The sequence below is a fragment of the Anas acuta genome, chromosome 4 (assembly GCF_963932015.1).
Source record: "Anas acuta chromosome 4, bAnaAcu1.1, whole genome shotgun sequence".
Lineage (NCBI taxonomy): Eukaryota > Metazoa > Chordata > Aves > Anseriformes > Anatidae > Anas > Anas acuta.
In genome coordinates this window covers 40,450,116-40,475,064 of record NC_088982.1, presented here as the reverse complement: position 1 = coordinate 40,475,064, position 24,949 = coordinate 40,450,116, and the positions used below count along the sequence as shown (strand labels likewise).

Sequence of the window (24,949 nt, the reverse complement as noted above, 5' to 3'; positions counted from 1 at the left end):
AAATTTCACTGAAAGGCTGGTAAGTTAGGCAAAGTTTTTTCTCCAGGGGACTACATCATAAGTACAGAGGGAAAAAAAAAAAAAAAAAAAAAAAACCTTTTAAAATTCCTTCCATATATATTTTGTAAGTGATATTATTTGGACGTATGGAATTATGAACACATGCATTACAGAGATTTTGTTATTCTTTTTTTTTTTTATTGTACGTAAGTAGCACTAGAAGTGAAGTTCTTTTCAGTTTATTGTTGGCGATAATGTAATTTCTCTGAGGAATGTTTCTTGAACAGTCTTCGTTCCCAGCTTTTCTCTTTTGGTCAGTGTATTATTTGCATTCCTTCTGTATAACCTTTACAAAATTCTGTATAAATTCTGTAAAACTTTTTTCTTCATATTCTTCACATTCTTTACATTTTTTTGATGTTGTGGAACTCAACTGAAAAACAAAATGCGATAGTAAAGCAGGATGCCTGATCTGTTTCTTCAGATAGAGAACTGTTGTGAATAATTCCAGTGCAGTCAATTACTACAGAAAGCACTGCTGGAGTCTTCCAACGTACTCATGTTTTGTTCCTGGCTTGCTTCCTGTATAGCATCGTCTTTCAAAGACACAGTGCTTCAGTGAGAGATCCAAGTGGCCTGTCTCTTTGAAAATTAGGACACTTCTGTATGTGTCTCAACATAAGTGACTTTAGATACTGAAGTTACAAACTACTATTTATACACACACATTCAAACACTTTAACATATGCATGTGTGCCCAGTCACAAGTATTTTTGTTGATAGGAATCGTAGAAGTGGCTTTATAAAAATCACTGAATTCTGCTCTTTCGTTTTTATATGTGTAGCCTTTTCATTATTGTATGTTTGGGTTACTGATTCCCATTTTGCTTTCATATGTACCATCTCACCTTTTGCGTATCTGTGAAAAACAAAAGTTCTGCTACTGAAGAAACAGTTTTTTCCACAGACTGTTGGTACTACTTACCTCATTTTTAAAGCTTGCATTTCCATTTTTCAATATGTTGTATACATCCTGTGTTTTACTACAATTTTTGATATTACATTCATGAAGAATCACGTTCATCTCTAAGAAAAAGCATCTCATTATAGGTCCTTGGCATTCTTTCTGGAAAAAAAGAAAAAAAGAAAAAAAAAAAAAGTTTTAGTAGCTTTAAGGTTAAAATGGAATACCTGAATGTAGGATATAATTTACCAAGAAGTAGTTGATTTTTATTTACTGGATATCTCTTCTTACTGTTCAAGTACCTTCAAATATCTGCAAAGATAGATTCAGAGAGCTAATATATAGGCCAGTCAGTTTCCTAGGACAAAGTTAAACTTTGTGTCTTGATGAAGAAAATAGGAAAACAATTAATCAGGCTAGGAATTTGGAATACAATTAACAGTAATGGAATTAAATAAGTATTGTTCTTAGTAGTTCTAGCACTTTCATTCAGAGATCTGAATTCAAAATAATGAAGAATGGGGGAGGAGAGAAACAAACAAACGAATTATTACTTGTATAACAAAAAAAAAAAAAAAAAAAAAAGAACGGGAACTGATTTCTCCATTGCCAAGAACAAGCCCCAGTATGACTTTCAGATCAGGCCTTCCCACTTTCAGAAAATCTTCCTGACATTACCAGCTAATAAATTTACTTTTACAGTGCATTAACTTCTGTATTCAGTTAAGGGAATTAACTTAATTTCAGTTAAGGGAATGGGTGAGCAGGTGTGGACATACATGTTTTGTGACCTTTTTTCCCCGTATCGTACAGAGCTAACTGCACAGATACATTAGACTCTGTGCCTTCTCAGGCTTGCCAGTCCACTGAACACATCAAATTTACTGTATTCCACATGCACACTGAGACTATCCTGTGCTGATGTAGTAAGTAAGTAAGTCTATTATTTGTAGGAAATCTCTTGTTAACTTCTTATGTACAGGAAGTCATGTATTGTGTGTAGTTGGCATAGCCACTGTATGAATTTTTATGCTGCCAGAAAAGGCAGTTTCTCAGGAGGACTCTACCAGCATTGCCACAGCAAAGAATTCAGCTTATGTTCCACCAGGGCTATACCAAAAATGACTGCTAGACGTGGGGTATTGGCTTGATTCATTTTCTTGGTGGACTGTATGTGTCTCCTGGAGTGCTGACTGAGTTCCACAATAACAGATTATGAAATAGTCTCTTCAGGAATTAATTTATGGAAACTGCATTTAATGTGATCATATTTTAGGCAGATTTCTATAACTGGGTTAAGAATTATATTTAAAAAAATAAGTTTATTGGTTCCGGGATAAATTATAATCTCCAGCTATTAGAAAGCCAAATGCTTGATATTAACTAGTATTTGCTGATAAACTAAGGAATTGCAAAAGCAGAGAAATGTACTAGTAGATGTTGACAGTTATGTTCTATATGACACTTTTCCCGTATTTTCTTATTGTAATAATGTAGTGCATGGTGTTAAATAATAATCTCAGGAACTATTTTCTTTGTCACTCTTTTTCCCTTTTCAAATTACAAACAAATACCAACACTATTGTTCAGTGTTTATTTTAGTAAGTTCCTTTTCCATCATCCCTTTTAGTCGATTAATTGTAATAGCAGGTAATTCGGTAAAAATAATACCGGCTTACACAGTTCATCATAAGTAATTCAGGTAATAGAACTACTTCCGAGGAAAATGATCTGGTTTCTGAAACTTTTCTCAAATTAGACCAAGGCTACCTTAGGAGAAAATTGCTAGCAAAGAAATGAAGCTACTATATTAGACCAGTTTGGGTTAAATTTTAATTTTACTTACATCCTCATCTGTGTTTGCTGTATATAAACTGACATCAATGTCCTAAAAGAATATGAGAGGTAGAATTATGAGCAACAACTAGCAGACCTTAGAGATAATAAACAAATATTAGAGACATGGATTAGCTCCAAGTTGAAACGGTCAATCAAGCTAGCTACAGAGAGTCAGTAAGTCAGGAGTCTTAGTCATCTAGTAACCTGCAGAATGGGCCTCACTGTGAGGAAGCTCAACAGAATTGCGTTCTGTAAGTACTTTTTCAGAAGGAACTAACTTCCATGCCCTCTACCCCTTTCCTTAGGAGATGGTTCTTTTTGTTCTACCCAACTAAAAAAAAAAAAAAATTCAAAAAAGAGAGAATGAAAATAATAATTAATTCTAGAATCTACCATATTTGTTCACCTCCAGTTCCCTTCAATCTTCTACTCCCCCTCACTTCCACCCACAAAACAGGACTATACCAATATCCCATTTCATACTCTTTGCTACTGACACTCTTAACCTAGTACTGTGCTAAATGTTTAATTATGTCTGCTCCTATGTTTATATGAAATGTTGACTTTTTAATGAACTTACTTTGGATGTCTTGATCTGCTCCAAATCTTTCAGAACTTCTGTCCACTTGCAGTGATCTGCCTCTGTCTTTGGTATATAAGCACTAGACCAGAAATAAAACAGTGACCACTAGGCTAAGTAGTAGGTACACACATTTTTTCTGCTGAAAAAAGAGTAACAGATTATTCATATACTAAAGATATGCTGTTATATATATGGTAATGTGTGGGTCAAGTACATTTGAAAATCATAAAATCTACTGATGTATAAAATATATATCACAGAGCCAGACTATAAACAGTCAGCAAATTTTTTCAAAGGCTAGTTCTATAAGACATAATGAAAGAGAAATGTTCAACTATTTTTTGCAAAATATCTACAATTCTTGCAAAGTATCCTCCAAAATTACAAATTTCTAGGTCTCTAATACTGATTTTTTCCCCCTCTACTACTATGGAATTTATATCTTTAGCCCTGTAGAAATATTGTGTGTCCTTTTATATGTGTTTTGGTTTTGTTTGTTGTGTGTGTGTACAGGAAAGCTTTCTCCTGCCATAGATAAAATTTTACATGAAGTGAACCACTAAAGGGTGGAAGGAAAATTTTCTTCTCCTTTGGAAGATTTTTGGACTGTGAACTGTGGTTTTAATGTTTCCCTACTTGACTCATTAACTTGGATCCCTTTCGATACTGCTGTACAATAAGTAATATAAGGCAGCATAGGGAAAGAAAGACAACTAATTGTTTTGGGAAGTTGGTTTGAAACAAGCAGCTATTAAACACTTAAGCCTTAAACAGAGGCTCAAAAATTACAAGATTTTTGAGAAAGAAAAAAAAAATTATAACAAGAATCAGAGAACATTTGCTGCTTTTTTTCTTAATATCAGACCTTAGCAAAGAGATTTGACTGAAGGGGCAGTGTGAGGAGGGCATGTAGGCAGTAGAATCAATCAGGGCTGGTTTTCTAACACAGGAAACAGTGAGAATGGAAAGGAAGCATCTAGTATACATACATAAACCAGCATACACATTTGAACATGTTCACTTGTGGTTTGCTTTTTTTTTTGTATGTTTTTTTGTTTGTTTGTTTTTGTTTTTGTTTTTTTTTTTTTTCATTGCAAAGACATATGGCAATTGATGGACGTCTTTAATTGCAACAATTTGAACATCTTGAGGGTTATGATAGAGATAAGGGCCAAGGTGCATTCTTGACTGGACTAAGCCTAATCAGAGAAAGGAGAATACTGTAAGGGACCATGGCCTAAAAAGCGCTGCAGGACTGCATAACGTGGCAGGAAAGAATCCACTTTCTAAAGCAAGTGGAGGCAACTGCAAGTAGTAGCTGTAATAGTAAAAATAGATCATTTGTGTTTACTACCTAATTTACATTAACTTTGTAGTTACCATAGGAAGAAGATGGTCAGTCCAGTCTTATTCTTCAAAAAGAAAAAGAAATGACTGTTCAGAAGAAGATACATATGGTATTGCAGACAAATACTTTTCAGGTGTGTTTTCTGAAAGATATAACCAAGAAGATAGCTCATCACAATTTGATTTCACAGGATTTTGTTTACTGCTGACTCAACTAACCAATTTAACAAGGCATCCAATCAAGACAAGACTACCTGTTGAGTGTAGATTGAAGACCAACTGATTCATAGCTTGCAGATGTGTGTAATCAGTTTACAAAACAGTCAGTATAAAATCAGATACTGAAGTCAAAGTACAAAAATCCTAACTCATCCTGGGTTTCATGTTTCTCTATCTGTCCATACTGCAGGCTGCATTTTAATGTAGGAATGATATTAAAGATCTCTTGTTTTGTTTTCTGTCCTGCAGATCTTTCCTCTGGCTACCTACTTCCACCCAAATTTGATAAATTACCTACAGTAATAACATTACCTACAAAATTGTGGTTGTGTGTATATGAAATGCTACATATACATACATGAATGGCTGTACTTACATGTATATATATTAAATAAACTGTTCATATACAGTATATATTTATACTGTTATACATGCTATATTTACCTCTCATACTGGGAAGTGATTCATGCAGTTACGAATTCTTTCAGTGGAGTTGGACAACTGGAAATGAGGAGGTGTGAGCTGTGCCTTGACTGTCTTGTTGTGCACAGCCTAGGAAACTTTGTTCCAGAATCACAAGCCCTTTAATTTAAGCTGATACAGCTTCTTCACGGAGCTAGGTTAATTATCTGCAACTATTCTTTTTTGTCCAAAGTTTAATTTCTTATCATATGTACAACACTTTTATATTAACTAGCTCAAATTGTGTTTCTTTACCTGTGGTTTATTTACACAGTAATTTACAAGTGCATATTTAAAAACTGAACATAGCTTAAAAAAAAAAAAAAAAAATCTATTGTCAGGTTTGTAGCTAACTTAGAATCATAGAATCATTAAGGTTGGAAAAGACCTTCAAGATCATCTGGTCCAACCATCACCCTACTACCACTGTCATTCACTAAACCATGTCCCTAAGCACCACGTCCAACCTCTCCTTAAACACCCCCAGGGACGGTGACTCCACCGCTTCCCTGGGCAACCTGTTCCAATGCCTGACTGCTCTTTCTGAGAAGAAATATCTCCTCATTTCCAACCTGAACCTCCCCTGGTGCAACTCGCGGCAATTCCCTCTAGTTCTATCACTAGTTATCTGTGAGAAGAGGCCAACCCCCAGCTCCCCACACCTTCCTGTCAGGCAGTTGTAGAGAGCCATGAGGCCTCCCCTTCCCCAGCCCAAACACCCCCAGCTCCCTCAGCCGCTCCTCACAGGCCTTGTGCTCCAGGCCCTTCACCAGCTTTGTAGCTCTTCTCTGGACATTCTCCAGGGCCTCGATGTCCTTCTTGTAGTGAGGGGCCCAAAGCTGAACACAATACCCAAGGTGCAGCCTCACCAGGGCAGAACAGAAAGGGACGATCACCTCCCTACTCCTGCTGGCTGCACTATTCCTGACACAAGCCAGGATGCCATTGGCTTTCCTGGTCACCTGGGCACACTGCCAGTTCACGTTCAGGCAAGCATCTATCGGCACCCCCAGATCCTTTTCCTCTGTATAGCTTTTGAGCCGCTCTCTCACAAGCCTGTAGCGCTGCATGGGATTGTTGTGGCCAAAGTGCAGGACATGGCACTTAGCCGTGTTGAACCTCATCCCATTGGCCTCTGCCCATCACCCCAACCTGCCCAGGTTCCTCTGCAGGGCCTTCCTACCCTCTGGCAGACTGACACTTCCCCCCAGCTTGGTGTCATCTGCAAACTTACTGGGGGTGCACTCAATTGCCTCGTCCAAGTTATCAATAAAGATATTAAAGGGGACAACACTGACCCCTGGGGAACACCACTTGTGACCAGTCACCTTGGTGCAAGCTGTTTAACTTATAAAAGCATATAGTGGTAAAATTAGGAAAATAATATTTATGTGTCCCAGGGCCCTTCTGAAGAGTCTGTAAAAAATATTTGTTACTGTTTTAAATAGAAAGTGTTCTAAAAACATTTCAATTATTTTGCTTCCAAAACCCACAGGTTTCACGGAAATAGCATAGTTACCTAGTCATCACATAAATTTCCACACTCAGTAATGGAAAACAGTACCAGACTCTTTTATCACTTTTGTGTTCAAAATCTGTTATGTAAGAAAAATGTAAATGAATGATAGATTATTTAAATTAAATTATGTCCAGATCAAGTAATACTGCATCCATCTTCTAAACTATTTCAGTTATCTTTAAACAAAGTATGTCTAAAAATGAAGCTCAACCAGTTAATATTTCCACATAAAATGCAAATCTAAAATATGTGAATATTAAAACCAAAATATTAAGTAATAAGCATTACAAATATATGACTGCAATATTTAAAAAGTACATGCCACTTCACTGTTATCAAAAACACTAAGTGATTTTGTTACAGTATTGCAGAAAATATGCAACCTTTCTGTAGTTAGTATTGTTTCATGTGATGTTTGTCATGTTTCTTGTAAATATAATGAACCAAAACTTTTTTCTTTTTTTTATTGTTTTTATCTGCATGCTATTTGTTTTGATTTGATTTAACAGCCCTTAAAATATATCCTGTTTTCTGTTTGTTTGTTTGTTTGTTTGTTTTAATTGAAAAAACAGTATTATCAGGAATATCAAGGTACATATAAAGAAATTTAAAATCTTATATCTTGGCTACAGCTGAAGAAAACATTTTTTTATATTTAAAAATATTTTTAATAAAATTATTTAAAGTGTATTAGAGTAAAGTGTAATTTGTAATAGTTAAACATTCTGTTCATTTCAGAAGCTAGTTTTCCTCAAAATAGATAAGGTGGCTATAAATGAAAATATGAAGGACTTATGGTGGGTCCATAATTTGTATTTACTTGCTGACTGGCTTTGTGTTTCATAATTAGTATTATGGGGCCTTAAAAGCTGATTTCAGTGGGAGTTCCAGGCCAAATGCATTGTGAAATTTATGCTGTAGAACAAAGTGTTCAAGGAAAATCATCCATTATACTATCTAATGAATAATGAGCCAAGGTTATCATTAGTTTGTCATTTCTTTCCTTTTTTTTTTTTTAATAACTTTTGCTCACTATGATGACAATGGGAAACTGTGTTTCTAATGATTCACGTAAACCTCTTGATCTTTATTTTTCTTCAATATAGTAGATAACCATATTATCATAATGAAATAATTGTTTCTCTTTTGAAATATAAACTTAGTTTTCAGAAGAGAACTTTTACTAATTGAAATATATATATATATATATATAAAGTAAATGCATATTTTAAAGGGAATTTTGTTTGTTTATAGAGAAAGAGGTTTTTAAGGTCCAGTAGATCACCTAATACATTCCTTTCTACAATTCAGAGCAATATTCTACCATAATTTCTTAAATGTTTCATCCACTACTATTCAACAACATAAGAATTGTTAGCTCACTTACTTGCTTTGACAAATTATTCTTCTGCCTTGAATATACATTGTTGTAACTTTCCCTATGCTAGTGTTTATTTTTAATTTCTTACTCTGTTTACTTATTAACCAACTTTATTACACCACTAATACTTGCCCTTGTTTTACACAGGCATGAACTTTGGACTTTGAAAAGCAGAAGAGAAGAAGCAGTTCATTTTTTTGTTTTTATTTCCATGGCTTGCATTCTGATAACCTGCTATGCCAGAGTAAGTATTGAAGCCTTTGTACGTAAATATATATTATTTCAAGATGCAATTGAGAATTATAAAGCACAGAAATAATCTGTTTGAAAAAAAAAAAAAAAAAAACATATATGTATCATTTTCCCATCATGAAGTTACAACGAAGTACTTATCATTAATATGAGTAAAATGTAAGCCACAGTAGTACTATTTTCTCTCCTAAAGAAATCAACATATAAGCAAATGACAACTCTTCTTTACCAAGGCAAAATCAGCTGCTGATTCCTTCATTTTGTCTGTCATAAAAAACTATACATTAGTCAAAAGAAAATATTTGTAGCTCTATACAATATTTAAATTACAAGCAAAGGAAATTTCTGAAAGTTAAAATTACGTCTTTCCTTCCATACCACATATCTGAATTTCTTTATTAAGAGTTGCCTGTAAATTTCTTAGGGATTCCTTGAGATATGATATTTATAATTAGGAAAATTTAGTTCCTGTGCAAGCTGGTTTTATCTACACTGGTCCACTATTTTTTATTGCTTATGCCCATACTTTATTGCTATGACGTAAGATTGTCCTGCTGAGTCACTTTATCATATTCATGTAACTGTGGGACTCACAAGGTTGTTCTTTGTAGGGAAGAACTAAGCATTTTCATTCTTAGTTAGATAATTTATATCCTGAACCTACAAGCCCTCAAACATCTTTATTTGTGCACGTGCTTTCAATAGTGATCCTCAGTCTACAACGGCTGTTTGTTTTTTTTTTTTCAGTGGAATCCTTTAATAAAGAAGTAGACAGTCGTCTCTCTGACTCCATTTTGCTAGACTGTTGCATTGGATCTGGTTGGGATGGATTTAATTGTCTTCATAGTAGTTTGTACGATGCTGTACTGTGGAGCTGTGACCATGTTTCTATGTTTCTCACGCCACCCTTCCAGCAAGCACATTAGGGTTGGCAAGATTTTGGGAGAGGACACAGCTGGAACAGCATATCCAAATAGATATTCCATACCATATAAATTCACACTTTAAAAAATGTCATGTAAAAGCAGGGGTGGGGTGATTTTTTCAGACAGTCATTGCTTGGAGAATAGCTGGACATTGCTCCAGTGGTGGTAGGTGACAAGTGATTGCTTTTGCATCACTTGTTCTTTGGTGTTTTTGTTTGTTCGTTTTTTGTTTGTTTTTTTAACTTATTAGGCTGTCTTTAGCTCAACCCATGAGTTTTCCTCTCTTATGTCCTTACACTTTTCTCTTCTGTACATCTGGCTGTGGAGAGAATGAGCAATCAACTAGGTGGGAACTTAGCTGTCATCCAAGGTTATCTCACCAGAGCTATACAATGCAATAAAGACACTCCTTCCACTTCCATGATCTTCCTAGCAGTGCTCATCAGCTTTTTTTCTTTACTACGATGCTGGTGGCTCATCCTTCCACAGTATGTTCTCCTGCCACAATTTTATGTCCAGTTCTTTTAAAATTCTGGAATGTCTGAAGAATGTTCCACTACTTATGTGCACACACACAAACACACACACACAAAAGATAAAAAAAATTACAATAAATTCTAGCCTACCTGATTTTTGGCTGTTCTCAACTTATCCATAACTTCTTGACCTCTGGCACACAGCTGTTTTTTTCCCCTAATCATTCCTTTTTCCCATTGCTTTTAGGCTTTCTGGCTAGACTCAGCATTCCTTACCCCTGTAGTCATATCGTCTTCCTCAGTCTGTCCTCTCCGCTGACCATCTATTGCATTATTGTTCATCCTTAAATTCTTGGTTTTTCATGTCACTGTCTCTTTTTTTTGTGTGTGTACCATGTATTGCTTTTGTCTTATTTGTTGCCACACAATGTTTTGGTTGTGCTCATTTTTCATCTTCATTCTCTACTGCAATAGACATCTTCTTGCATGCTATTTAGCCTATTTTAGTCAGTCTCTACTTCTGTGCTGTTCTGCAGGGATGTCTTCAACTCTTCCTCTTTGGCTTTTTGTCTAGATTTTATTTACTGATCCAGAAAGGAAGTCAGTGGAATTACTAAGTGGTAAACTGAATCACTTGCATGAATGCTCGTCTGGATGAGAGCCAGAACATTCCTTAGATTGCTACATCTTCAAGTCTTTATTTCACAAAGCCAAAGTGCTTTCTCAGAAATTTTGTATTTACCTAAAATTAGACAGACTAAGGCATTTTTTCAGATTCTGTTTAAAAATTAAGCATTCTTTAAAAAATATTGTTATTTGATTCCTTCTCTTTTATCCCCCTTCCCCAAGAACTATAGCTTTCTTGTTCATAATGCATAGCTTCATACTCTTCCATGGATGGAGTAATATTCTATCTAGTTCATTCTGCTAAAGTGTGAGTAATGTGTCCAAACTTTCTTTCAAAGAAAAATGAAGTATTCTCAGTAATCAGCATGGCAGGAAACTCTTTCAGTTTAACCAATTATGCGTTTGTGTGTTCTTGGTTTGCTGGAATACTTGTTCATTTGCTTTTGACAGTTATCCAGTAAGATTTCCTTCTCCTATATGCTCTTGCTAACTGGGACTTATGCCAGGTGAAGAAATCAAGAAATCAGAAAGTAAAGTTTGCAATGCTTGCTTGAAAACCTTGCCAAAAGGTCACAGAGTCTTCGCTATTCCACTCGATAACTTTAATGTCAGAATTTGAAATGTAAGAAGTTAAATAGAAGTTATATGTTCCTTTGGCCTTTTTTTTTTTTTTTTTTTGTCTTTCTTTCTCCAAAACATGCTTGAGGCCTGGGGCTTATATCATAGTCTTATGAAGATGCATCTTATGTTTAGCTATTGGCCTGAGAGGAAGTTTGTCCTTGGTGCAGAGAATGATTTTATTCCTTTGCAAGGAGCCTTACTATTACAGCAGCAATGCAACCCAATAGAAGTGCTCCAGTATTTAGGGCTAAATATTGCTAGATGAATGTTAAGTATGAATACTTTAAATTAAGAGCTTTCCCTTTTGCTTGTCTGCTTTCACTAATTTGTCCATCTGTTTCAGAACAATGCCTAAGTCATGACCACAGGCCTCTCAAGATATATCTCTGCTTGAAATAAGGGTCTCTGCTTGAAATCAGGGACCAGAACACCAAACATGTCACTTAGTCCATGGGTTTGACCTACTCCTTGCCGACCAGTTCAGGATCTCTCTTGAGCATATTTTGCCAGCTGGTAAAATCCAGCCAGAAAATAAAGTTATGACATCTTTCTTTTTAAATTCCTCCATGGAATGTCTGTCTTCTCAAGGTACTAATCACTCAACAATGAAAGATCAACTTAATGTTGTCCTGGTGCAAGCATATATAACAGTAATGCTAAGTTTCTTTGATAAGCAGTGTGATTACTAAATTGAGAAGCCCCAAGTATTGATAGTGTCAAAATGACTGAGTTAATGGCATAGTCAGTAAAAGGCAGCGTACAGAACAGATTTATCGGGTTGTTAGCTGTGACTATTTAACTCCATTCCCCCCATGCTTCCCACCCCTTTAGGATGCAATATACAAAAAGTAGTGATTTTTTGTTCTGGATATACTTTCCTGCATAAATAAGCAGTAGCATCATGAGAGATTGTAAAGCACACGCATAAAACACCAACAAAATAAAGAGCCAGCAGAAATAGTGAGTGTTGAAATTTGTTTAACAAAACATGTACAGATCTATATATGTTACTAGGCGGACCCTGTAAATATTTTTTTGTGATATTTTTATGCCATGGCAACAAATAATCAACATGGAAATAAAATACAATTAGTTATAAAGTTGGTGGGGTTTTTTTTGGAATTAGAGGGTAAGATGTTAAAATCAAAAACAGTACTGAAGAACTTTAAAAGTAAACAAAATTAAAGGCTGTCATACTGATGTAGAGAAGTTAAAAATCCTGAGACAATAAAGTAGTCACTAAGGGAGCAGCTGCTGGACAAATAAGATCTCAGACTTAGCAAACTACTTAGCTCAGAGACTGTGAATTATATCATATACAAATAGGGATCTGTAATATACCTGGAACAGAAAGAAGATTGAAAATGGTAATTGCAATTCTCAAAATTGTAAAGTGAGGCAGTATTTTGAGACCTTTTTTCTTTAAAAATAAATAAAATAAAATAAAATAAAATAAAATAAAATAAAATAAAATAAAATAAAATAAAATAAAATAAATATATGTTCCTGTCTTATGATACTTTTACTGGACAGTACTGGATCCTGAGATAAGCAAGCAGGATGTAGTTGAACATATTGTACTGTTTTCCTTTGCTTTTATTCTTCAAAGAGCAGAATTAAATCCAAATGTGTGTCAATTGCCTTAGCTCTATTGAAACCAGTGAAGAAGTTACTTCCTTTTCCAGAGATGCTGAGAACAAAACATTAAGCTGGGAAAAACAAATCTATCAAAAAATGAGGAAAGCAGCATATAAACATCCAAAAGGAATATTGTAAACATTCCATCAGTAGGCAAAACAAGATAGCGTCAGGATTGAAAGAAATAATAGAATATGTCTGTTATAGATTTGTTTCATATTTCTGCATAGGAAAAGCAAACAAATTTGGAAAGGAAATTATATCTGCTTTAGATTAATCTAAATCATTTATAAATAACATACCAGAAAAACTTACAGCAAAGGAACAATCATCCTTAGTTTCTTGTGTTAGGATACAGGAAAGCTGATTATTGGAAAAGCTCTAGCATGTGCCACAGGAACCTCCCCTTTTCATGTAAATTTTGAATATATTTTGTGGAATGTAACAAACGGTGAAATTGCAGATTGAACCACTTTGCCAGTGGAGATGCAACACAACACGGTATGTGTCATTATTTGAGGTTTCTTAAATTTGCATGGGTGATAGTTTTTCTTCATTTCTTGGCAGCCAAGCCCAGAATATATAGAGAGGAATGAAAGATGTTATGTGTGTGTACAAGCTAATAAGAGCTGAAGTAATACTGAATTTTGTTAATCTGGTTTCTGTATCAGAGCTCCTAAAATTTGGAAATGGTAGTCATAGCTCTTACCGGTGCTATCCAGCACTCATCCAGAAAACATGGAATTTTTTTTCATACAGGGTAAGGTGAGTCTACTAGCCACTATGTTCATTTAAACAAAAGTGTTTTTAAAAAAGACTGAAAAAACAAGTTCATAGGGATGTTAAAATCAGTTGTGTATAAAATAATGGGCAATCCTGCAAAGCACAAATAAATCACTGGTTGCCTTTATAATATATATCTCTGTGAAACAGTGTTATCGAAAAGGAGTAAACTCTTGGATAAAATTACACATCTCTGCTCTTGGATTGCTTACTTCATTGATTTAACAGAAAAGATGTTGTGCCAAAAGTAACAGCAAGATGTTGACATTAATTTATAATATGTTTCTGATATACTCGTATAAGACATGAGATAAAACTCTAAGATGAAATACATGTTGTAAGTTTAACCTATGACCATATTGCAAAAAGTCTGTCAATTGTATTAAATCAAAAACATATATATCATTTACAGACTAATAGTTACTCTTTCTAAATAAAAGAAACACTTTAGCAGATAATGCAGTCTTTCAGAAAAATTAATACTTCTTGCAAATTTTGAAGTGCACATCTTCACATTCACATTAATCAAAAAATATAATTTGTTTTCATCTGATTTTCAACTGCCTTCAGCAGTTCCCACTGGAATAAATGGCCATTTCAGCTATAGGTATCTACTCTCATAAATGTGCTATATCCACCTTGTGGAAGGACATAAGAGGTGGATAAGTTGAAGATAATATTTCCTCATAGTCTTTATTTCAAGCAAGTTTTTTCCATCACTTTTGAATTATAAAGCTAGAAATAAGTTCTATGTCATTCTAAGCAAGGGCTAATATAGTCCTTTGTCTGCCTCACGATCAAAGTCTTTCTTAAAAATATATATATATTAATAATTTCTTGCCTGAGCAAATGCTCAGTTTGTTAATTTGTTGGAGGTGACATAGTTCTGCTTTCTTATATAGTCTCTTCTTTGCATCTCCAGTGGGGAGTGCTTGCTTGCCCCAAGAAGAAGGTATTTATTTGTCCCGAATAGAAGAACAGCATTGCAAACTAATTTACTTTTTTGTCTTTCTAAGAATAGCTAAGTTTACTTTTAGCAGAAATTCACCCAAATGCTATGTAAGGTCCACATAGGTGGTATAGCTAGAATCAAATTTAGAAGTCACTAGTAATATATCCATTCACATATAACATGGCACCTTCTGGTCTTAAGGCCAAAACAGGCATCATGCATGCTGCACTTAAGAGACATCTGGCTGAATGCAAGGTGAAAATGAAATGAAACTAGTAAGGAAAATTCATGTGAATTCTCACAGATGAATCCTAAGCTGCCACTTGCCTTCCAAATCTTCCTTGAGTAAATGTTTGAAGGCCTTTGCTGAGGTCTTGTGATTGCGTTCTATATAATTTATGCTATCCAATAATAAAGGCATTTCAGTGTGTGACCTCAAGAAGCCAAAGAGCTAGTCAACTCTGTCTAACTAAGCATTCCTGTCATTTTTTTTAAAGCTTTAATGATTGCATTGGGTGCCTTTTTTACACACTGGAAGGACCCAGAACAAAATCAGAACAAAGTGTGGTTGTGTTACAGCCATCCCAGGTCCGAACTAGCCCATCTGCACACTCCTGCCACTTTCAAAGATTAGAGCAACTCCCAAAACAAAACCAGTAGTCCTCTATACAGACACTTGTTTCCAAGGATCGAGATAGCATAAAAGTCTCTTCCACTGTGCTTCCTGCTGTCCTACTCTAAGACTTGTAAACTAGAGAATCAGCATAGCAGAGAGTATGGCTGAGAAATCTATACTGAGAAGTTTTACACTTCCCTTCTGTAAAATCGGGAACATCCACAATTCTGAGCTCACTGATTTTTCCTCCAATTCTCTTCTCCAGAAGTTGAGCACCTGAACTACTGGAACAGACTCTTCCTCCAAGAAGACACACACAAGTTTTTGACACTTGTGCAAGAACATGCCTAGCACCATTTCAGTGGACCTTGCTAGGTTTCTCCATGTGGGGCATGAGGAGGTGAGGACCAGGCACATGGCCCAGCGTGGGAATTGGCCCCAAGGTGCTCCTGCTGTGCTGAGGATCAGGGCTTTGCCTTGGGAGCAAGCCCCCAACGAGGCTGAAGGCCGGGCAGTGTGGGGAGCTCGAGGTAAGGCCTGGGGGACTTGGCGGTGATCCTGGAGGGACTGCAGGGGCCGGGCACTGCCTCCTGCAGCCGGGCCTCAGCCTCTCACCCCGCACCACCTTTAGATTTTCCTTCCACTCTGTTCCTTCCATTCCACCCCTGCTGTGTACCATCTCAGATAGTCTGTCTGACCTTATTGATCGTTGTTGTAAACCTGTATAGGTAGTCAAAACAGTTTTGCATCAGAACCTGTTCTGAGGCATGCTGGAGTCATCTTGTGAAAACATAGATACAGGTTCATAATAAAGTTTCTTATACAGCTTCTGTACACCCAAAGGGCTGCAGAAAACCCTATTCTAAGGGGTATTTCACAGCCAACATAATGACTCTTCTTTAACCTCTGCTAGTCTCCAGGCAGTATGTAACTTATGGGTAGGTTGTAATGTGCAGATCAGAAAGGATTATAGTCCTTACAGGTTAAAAATTAGACACATGCTTTTGAAATGATTTAGAGAAGCACACAGAATTTAGGAAAAGCAAAGTTGGCTCTGACTACAAGTCCTCTGGACCTGCTGTCTTCAACTGCAGCCAGTTGTGAATGCCAAGAGTACAATGATACCTCCCTGATAAACTCTTCTATCTTCAGCAAAGGAGAATGCATATGAAGCTTGTCAGATCTGAGGTATTCTCATGTTTATAACATCTCTAGTATTTCTTCCCTGTAGTTAATCACTATAGATAAGTATTTGCTTTATAATGGATTTTTTGAATTTCAACTGTCAGCTAAGGTTATCAGTTCCTTATACCTAAACATTTTTTCAGCTTATATTTCAACTTTTGTATTAAGTTCTAAACATAATAGGAGATGGTAAGTAATTTAAAAATGTAAAATGTTACATTATTGAGTTCTGTTCATAATGTAATTTTCTGAAGAGTACTGCTTTTTAGAAATACGTATAACCTAAGGGAACATATCTTTCCTTTTTTTAGGCCAGATTGAGGTTTCTAACAGTTACAATGTCAGTATTTTGAGTAAGCGTACATATTATTTTCAGCCATTAAAATGGAAAAAAATGCTGCTAGTTGCCCTTTTCCCAAAAAGACATATTTCATTTCTTTGTGGTTTTGCTCTAGTTTATTTTTGCTTCAGTTCACCAGGCACTGTTAGAACATTTTCATCATTTGAAATAGTTATTTCAAAATTGAGCAACCTATTTGGAAAAGAGAAATAAAGTTTCTTCTCTCTTAGTTGCAAACTATGAGTAAAAAATGACTGGAAGGGCTATCATTTAACTACTCTAAATATATAGGAAAATGTACCGTACTTTCAAGATTGCTTTTGACACCAAGTGCATACAGAATTCTTCATAGAGCAGAGCAAGGTCACATCCCACAGACCCAAGCTTGCAGTCAGTTGAAAGGATGATTAATATTAACTTATCCTATTGATTTCAGTAAGAGTGAGGTGTTTATCCTACTCAAATGCCTAAACTGATTTTTCAAAAGGTGCTTCCATGTCTTGCAGAAAATCTGAGGGATATTGAACAAAAAGAGTAACCCAGTACTTTGAGGTCTATACTTTTTTCATCTGTATCAGAAGTATTTTAGGTAATCATTTAAGTCATGTAAAACAAGATTCAAATACTCTTAAAGCACGTTACTTCCATTTTCTTTCCTTCAGAATAGAAACTGACAGAAATTGTAAGCAAAATAAAAAACAAAAACCAGCAAGCAAAAATAAGCATCATTCACAGTCTCCTGGACTATCAGTTAAGAATCTGAGTCTATAATTCACAAAACTGTTTAAGAAATATAAGTGCATTATATATTTTCCTGGTTAGAAATATGAAAATGTATGTTTAATGTTAGGGTTTCTGTCACTTGAATTTTTGTGATTTTTTATTTTTTTTAGTGGTAATGTGAACTAGAAAAAATGACATTTTCTTAAGAAAATAACTGAGATATAAATTGAAATAAAATAAAGGTCCTTGATTTAAATCAGTGTGGTTTTTTTTTTCACTCACTGATATTTAATTCAGGACAAAATGTGACTTAAATTTCTTTGAGATAAATCATTCTGTCCCAGTTCTTGGATGCTAGCATACCTTCAATATGAGTACTGAGTTGTTAGGATAGGTAGAGGCAAAAGCCTTCAGATCCTAGAAAGTGCAGAAGATAGCTACTAGGCCTCCATCTCAATGAGTCATGTTATTGTTGAAATGTCACTTTGACTAAGTGCCATACAGAGCTTGAGTTAGCTTTCTCAATGTTTATGCATTAGTTTGCATTCAGTATAGTGCCTATCGCGTTTTTCTTAAAAGTTGTCATATATGCAAAGCACATAAATTTGCATTATAGTTAAGTCATTCATTTTTACCTGTATGAAACCTACTAGAAAACTACTTTGTCCTTATGATGACCCATTTGTCCTGAAATAACACACATTTCAAAATAAGACGTGAAATACTTATGTGTCATTTAAATTAAGCAAAATAATCTATGGGCATCCATAAAATGTCACAAATCTGAGAGTCATTTTCAGTTACAGAAGGGCAGAAGATGAGTGTGTGTGTGGGGGGGTTGTCCTTAGAGAGAGAGAGAGAGAGAGAAAATAAGGAATTGTTTTAAAAGCAGAACATCAGAAAAGTTTTACAAAGATTCCCTTGCAAAAAATGTCCCATAGACACTTGGAGAATATGTGTATTAGTAGTGAATATGCTCTAGACCTTTCTATTGTATCACCATACATTTATAGTGCATTCAGGTACTGTTAGACAACCCCTAGCCAAGATAATAAATGTTAGTAGCATAGGGTTTCTTGAACACAATACACAAGTCAAGTGTATTTGAGTATGGAATAATAGAAGAAAGAGAGTAGGAAAATGAGTAAAACTGTCTGGAGTATATATCTTCAGGTATCCAACAGCTGAAAAATGGTTTCACAAAGCTAACGTTAAACGTGTATATTAGAAAGAATAGCTTTGCTTTGTGAACAAAGCTCCCGTCTTTGTCAGCTTCAGCATGTACATCACATATATACATACACTATGTTTCTGGTGAGAGGAATAAGCCAGTCCCCCTCACTGAACAGGAGTGTGAGGGCAGAGACTTCTCCCTCTTATCATTCAGGAGCGCTAGACCCCAAATGCTTCATCACATCTTGAAAAACTTTACAACAAAAAATTCCAGCTTTTCTGGAAGGATGCAGGTGTTCCTAAGATATTGTTGTTAGTGAAGATTTCTCCCCAAATCAGGCCAAATTTCATATTTTCATTGTATTTTCTTCAAGTTTTACTGTAGTATACTGTGATAAGCTTGTGTTTCAGCTTCTGCAGAAAACGAATGCTGAACGGACTCACTAAAATCTTTTTAATCTCAAAGGTATCTACACAGTCTTCATGAGGGTATGTGTTTATCACTCTGAAATGGACTCTTTTCATGTTACATTGTTAACTTGTATATGTTCAGTCTTGTATTTTTTGAAAGGGTCAATGCAGCACAAAAGAACATTTTAACTATGTAATTTAGCAGAGAGAACTAAGCACTTTGATTCATGTACCAAACAAAGTAGAATAGCTTAACGTATCCCTTTAATAATCTAAAACGCTATATAATAATCTATAGACCTATGAGATCTATTTAGCTGTTTGCTAGCTATGTTTTGGGTCTGGGTAAATTATCTTCAACAGTGATTTGGTAGCAGCATATGGTCTATCAAAATTTCAGTAGGATATTATGGGGTTTTAATATTTTGGGACTGGGAAGTGGGGTGAGGTGACACAGATGACACAAAGTCCATCCCTTGTAACCATCTCTTATGTAATGTATCAGATGTACATTTCTCTAGCTTTCTGACCTGCTTTTACTAGTCCTCCAGGGGTCTGCAGGAGCTAAACATGAGTGAGAAAAGGCAGGCACAGGACTTCAAAGTGATTGAAACAAAATACCAGGAATCTTCAGCAGTTTTCCTAGAGCAGTGTTTATTTTACTTTACATTGAAAACTGATTAACTGATTATCCTCCTCTAGATAAACTAAGCTAGTGGATACTTATTTAGTCATTTCCAAACTGTCATTAAATTTTCACTAACAAAATTTCACTCAAGCACAGCCAGCTCTGTCTGATTTTTGTCATTTTTAAAGTCAAATGAATAATAGGAATCAATTTCAGTAATTTTATATGCTAATTATTTACTTGAGTATCAGTGTAATTATTATCAGATAATAGCTCAGTTGAAACAAACTGTGTGTGCCTCTATGTGGAACTCATTTTTAGAAGAAAAGGGGAGATTATTTGGGGTGTATGGAATTTTTCTTTTTAAAATATCATCTGCATTTTTGGGAAACTTAATCTTTTTGGAGGAGACATTGAAAGCTGAGAAAAAGAGTCATGGGATATCTACAGTGGAATAAAAAAACATGCATCCCAGATTTTCATGTCTGAAATAAGAACGGTAGCTCAGAGGGTGAAAGCACAGATGATTTCTAATTAACAGTGTAATGATATTGAGTGAAGTGAAAGGCTCATTCTGCCATAAAGCAAATAAAGACTGCTTTTTTACAGGAAAAAATAATTTAAGAACCTCAAAATGTTAGTGCATACTTCTCAAATTAAATTGACAAATTTATCTGCAAGTCAACAGCCGATGAGATGAGAAGACTGTAGATGATTAATATGATTTGGGATCCTAATTTTCATGTATTACTTGGTCATCTCTTCCTTACGTTAGTACCATATTTCAAAATTAAATTCATAGTATTCATTACAGGGCACATCAAAATCAGACTTCTTTAATATCACAGAGAGGTGTTTCTTGGAAAGATTAAATCCAGTGAAATATGCTGCAAAAGTCTAAGATCAGCCTAATTATTGCACAGCACTTCAGCATTCTGAATAGAAGCAAGAGAGCAGAAAAATGGGGCAAGTCTCTAATGATGTGGAACAGTACGTGGTGAGAAACATCTCTTTGTAGGAAACAAAATGAGCACAGTGGCAAGCTCAAAGCTTTCATCAATTAAATAATGTTGCATTTGTCTGGGCATATTATAAAAAAAAAAAATATAGAAAATTAAGATCACATAGTTATCCACATAGCTTCTGGAAGAAATCCAAAGTCACGGGAGTTGTCTCCTGATTTTTATGTGGCTAGCTGTTTATCGGGAGTACTAACAACTGGTTAAATAAGCAAAATTTCAGAACGAGGGTCACACAAAAGTGTAAAAAGCATATAAATAAAGGTTTCTGTCTGCAGAAAATTTTGCTTGTAGATGTGAGAAGGAGACAAGAAAAAGCACATACTTGGGATTTAAGAGAGAGACAAATTACTTGACCATATAAATTTAGTCAAGGCATTTAGGATTTAGTCAAGGCATTAAAGCTACCAATTCTACTTTTGCAAAGAGTATCATGAGACTTTAACAGTCTGCTGCGTAGTATTATGTTGCAGTAGAAACAATTACTTTCAAAGCAACCTGTGCTTTATGAGTTTAGTTGAAAATTGTCTGATAGCATAGCCAAGAGAGCTGTTGATACCTGCAGGGACAATGTCTTTTTATAGAGAGATGTATTTAATTTTTTGTATAAATAACATAATTAATTTCAAATAACTGCATTTCCATAGCTGTTTCTCTTTAAATCAGTACGTGCAAATGATACCAAATGGTCTTTTTTTATTATTATTATTTTTCCCCTCTCCCTCATTGCAGGTTATCTATTAGAAACCATTAGGCTTTTTGAGATTGAAGTCAATCCAAGAAAATCCCATTTTCACTTCAAAAGGAATTCAAGAATCACCTCTCTAGAACTAAAGGGAAACTTCGTGAATTGTATTTAGGGAGGAAGCTTTGTTTTCAAAATAAATTAAGTTCTGATACACTTCCACTTGAGGCTTCTTTGGTTTGCAAGTAAGTTACCATGCTGGCATTTTCTTCTCTTTCCTCCAACTAAAGAGCTGTGAAAGAACTTTTCCTGGAGCAACTTCATTCAGGAGAGCATTATTTCTTGGCTCAGAAAACTACCAATGAACACCGGGAAAGATCTGTGATTCACAAGGCTGTGCTGGGTAGTGATATTGTAATGAAATGACTACGTGGCAATGAAATGGAGCTCATTATAATAAAAATCTGCTCAGAGACAATCTAGAAATTAAAGCAGTATACCAAGGAGATAGCTCCAACTCAAGGGCATAGTTTACTATTAATCCCTAGGTAGCCATTTTGCTGCTGACAGATCAAACACCAAGGCTGTAGTTGTGTAATTACATACTGCAGTTAAGCAGATGCTGAAATCTTCACTTAAAAAAAATTTACAATGCTTGTGTTGATAGATGGATTTGTACAGGATCACCAGTTTATATTAGGACATTGGGATTTCTGTCTGCATACACCATCATGTCTCACAGTCCATCTGCATCGTTCCCCAAGGCTCAAGCATCTGCTATATCCACACCCCTGCCCCTGAGATCCAGTATTCTGACAAGATGGATTATTATTCCCACAATGCAAACGTTGCACCATGAAGATCAGCCTGTAAGAATAAATATTTCAAACTTCATCAAATGCAACAATGCCAACATAGTGGGTCTGCCTGCAAGTACTGAGGCCACAGGTTTTAGTTAGTCTACTTTACTTATAAAGATAGCAGTTCTACCTGCTGTCCTTGACATGTACAGAAAGGCAAGTAGCAGGAAAAGAGGTGGGGCTGCCAGTGACTCATCATCTCGTGGCCTGAGTGGAGAGCCATGCACAGCAGTTCTCAGTATGTACCATTAATTTTAGACTGTAGGGCTTTTCTAGGCTGGAGTTTTTAACAGAATATTCTCCCACAGGACCACCTATTTCTGCAGTTATTCCAGACACAGTTTCTGCATATTCCTGTGTTTCTCAGTACTGTCTCAGTGTCTTATGCACATCCCTGTTTTCATAGAGGCTATTCTCTTCTTTCAAGTAGGTAAGAAAAGGAATACTAATCTTTTTATAGAGATTTGCCTGCTCTGAAATTGAAAATGTTCTTCACAGGGAGGGAGTTTGTTTGTTATCCTCACTCAGGAGCTAGGAAACAGAAAACAATAGTATAATGTCCATTTCTCTTTGGCAACAGTGATGAAAGTTGTGTTTTCATCAGGTTTGGAATGTCTGTTCTGTGGTTTTCACCTTTATTCCTTCCAAGACCTGGATAGCTTGGAGAGAGAGTGCACCTTAATTCACCTTTGCGGAGAAAAAATTAAAAAGACCTGATTGAGGCTTAGGCTGCTGAGTTGTGAAGGACTGAGGATCATGGAGCATATAATAAAATAAGGAAAGCCTGTAGCTTACCCTAACACTGGAGGAAAGCTACAACTTAGAGGCCTGTTTCCAACAGACAGCTTGTTCAGAAAGGAAATAGAGCAACACTCCCCCACACTGTTAGAGCCTATGTCACTTCCCAAGACTGTATCATTAAAAACATGTAGAAGGTCATAGAAATGCCCACTGAAGTGGGCAAACTAATTACCATGCTTATCTCTAGTTTCTTTCTTTTTTTGAACATTTATAAATTTTAGCTCTTACACTAAAGAATTACATGTTTGATGTTTGTCTTACAAATAACATTGGGGGGGGGAGGAAATAAGGAGAGTGAATTTGCTAGAAGTTTTTCTGAAGGCTTTCATCTCCTAACCAATTTGGTAGTCTTATGGTACAGTAGAATAAATTTAGTTTACAATTGGCTAGATGATTACAAATACATAACAAAATAGTACATAGGAAACTTCATTCAAATGTCAGCATGAATTAGCTAAAAAAAAGAGATAATAATTTTTCAGTTACAGACCTGAAGTTGATAGCATTAAAAAAAAAAAAAAAAGATGGTGCTCCATGTACTAATGATGGAAAGGGAGTCAAAGGGACACAGGAGACAACAACAGAAACTGAAAAATCTGCACTCTCAGTCTTATTCTGATGTCGTTCACAGAACTGTGTATCCTGGCCAGCAGAAGTCAAGAGTTGTGTGCACTAAGGTCTATTCCTTCAGTAGACAAATAGATGAATAAGGAACTGGCATTATTTCAGATAAAAGAAAATTTAACAAGATTGGGACTGGTATATTTTTTTGTGAGTGAGTGAAGGTATTGTATATACTGGTGGAATTTCATTGATCTTTTTCACTGAATTTTTAGTATAATTACAGTGCAAAAATAAACATGAAGTTAAAGTAAATGCATGTATAACTCTTCAAGCATACCTGATAATAACATTTTAGAGAAATGTCTAACCAACTTCCTTTTCTCTGAATGGCTTAGAAAATGAAAACATGAAATTTTCCTCAAGTGCCCCAGTGAAAGTGAGGGAAGGAATCCTCTAATCATGGGCTTTGAGCTTTCAAATTCAACCAGAGAACGTTACAGTAGAAATAATGAATCATCTGATGTTTAATTTAATATAAAGTCATAGTTTCAAATTATATGGTAAATTATTGTAGAAACTTTTAAGAGATTGGAAAAATCTGGTTTTACTAGTGCTACTAATTAGAATCAGTGCAACAAAACACTGGATGAAATGCACTTTATTTACTTTTTTCTCATTTTTACATTAATTTAACTGTTTATATTAACAATTTTAGGACTAAAGTCTTTGTCAGAAATCTGCTCAACAACTACTTTCTTCAACAATATTTAACAGTATCATGCAGCCTACTGGCCAGCAACAGACCGAATCTACTTCATTTGTATGCAGAAGCACCCTTTAGTACACTCAGGGTAAGTAATTAATTGTGAGCCTGTAGGTAAATATCTTTTTTGCCTGCTTCTCTGTAAAGTTCCCAAAGATCAGCTACTCAATACTAACTTTATGGTATCTTTTCTTCTAGCATATAGAGGTAACTCAGCAAACTAGCCAACAGACAGATTCAGTTATTCAAAACCATTTTGGTAATGGAAATTTGGCCTAATTTCTGGAAAACAGACCTTGGTTCCTAAATTTCTGGTAGCATTGTAATAACCCGCTTGTTCTTATAACTGATAACTAATGACTAATAACTCTCTGAACTGTTCGTTGAAAACTGTTTTGAAACTTCTAACATCACCAGAATACTCTTCATTAGATTTTGTGTAGTAGCTTCTAAGAGTATTTTAAGTGAGAAGATAGTTTAACTACAAAAGCATCTTTATTAATCATTTCAAAATCTAAAGCAAAAAAAAAATCCTTAAACTATTGCAGAGTACACAATAATATATCCTTAGTGGATGTAATCCACTCAACTT

The 24,949-nt window shown here is 35.3% G+C and overlaps 2 protein-coding genes across 7 annotated transcripts in view; one reads left to right on the top strand and one right to left on the bottom strand.

Annotated features, from left to right (window-relative positions):
* The window catches only part of INPP4B (inositol polyphosphate-4-phosphatase type II B), a 379,692-nt gene extending 355,610 nt beyond the window's left edge, over positions 1–24,082 (top strand). The window contains exons 28-32 of one of the 3 annotated variants that reach the window (XR_011096138.1): positions 8,462–8,558; positions 15,471–15,735; positions 21,417–21,614; positions 22,538–22,659; positions 23,662–24,082. The gene's annotated coding sequence lies outside the window, so the exon portion shown is untranslated. The remainder of the gene's footprint in view (positions 1–8,461; positions 8,559–15,470; positions 15,736–21,416; positions 21,615–22,537; positions 22,660–23,661) is intronic. The other 2 variants (XR_011096139.1, XR_011096137.1) reach the window with 2 other exon arrangements.
* IL15 (interleukin 15) overlaps positions 1–24,949 on the bottom strand; it is a 43,138-nt gene that overhangs the window by 5,458 nt on the left and 12,731 nt on the right. For 2 of the 4 annotated variants that reach the window (XM_068680825.1, XM_068680828.1), the window contains exons 3-7: positions 4,767–4,876; positions 3,384–3,465; positions 2,811–2,852; positions 986–1,126; positions 239–433 (exon numbers count right to left, since the gene is read on the bottom strand). In XM_068680825.1, the coding sequence (XP_068536926.1) occupies positions 323–433; positions 986–1,126; positions 2,811–2,852; positions 3,384–3,465; positions 4,767–4,876 (486 nt within the window). In that variant the 3' untranslated portion in view covers positions 239–322. Of the gene's footprint in view, positions 1–238; positions 434–985; positions 1,127–2,810; positions 2,853–3,383; positions 3,466–4,766; positions 4,877–24,949 lie in introns of those variants that run through there. The other 2 variants (XM_068680826.1, XM_068680827.1) reach the window with 2 other exon arrangements.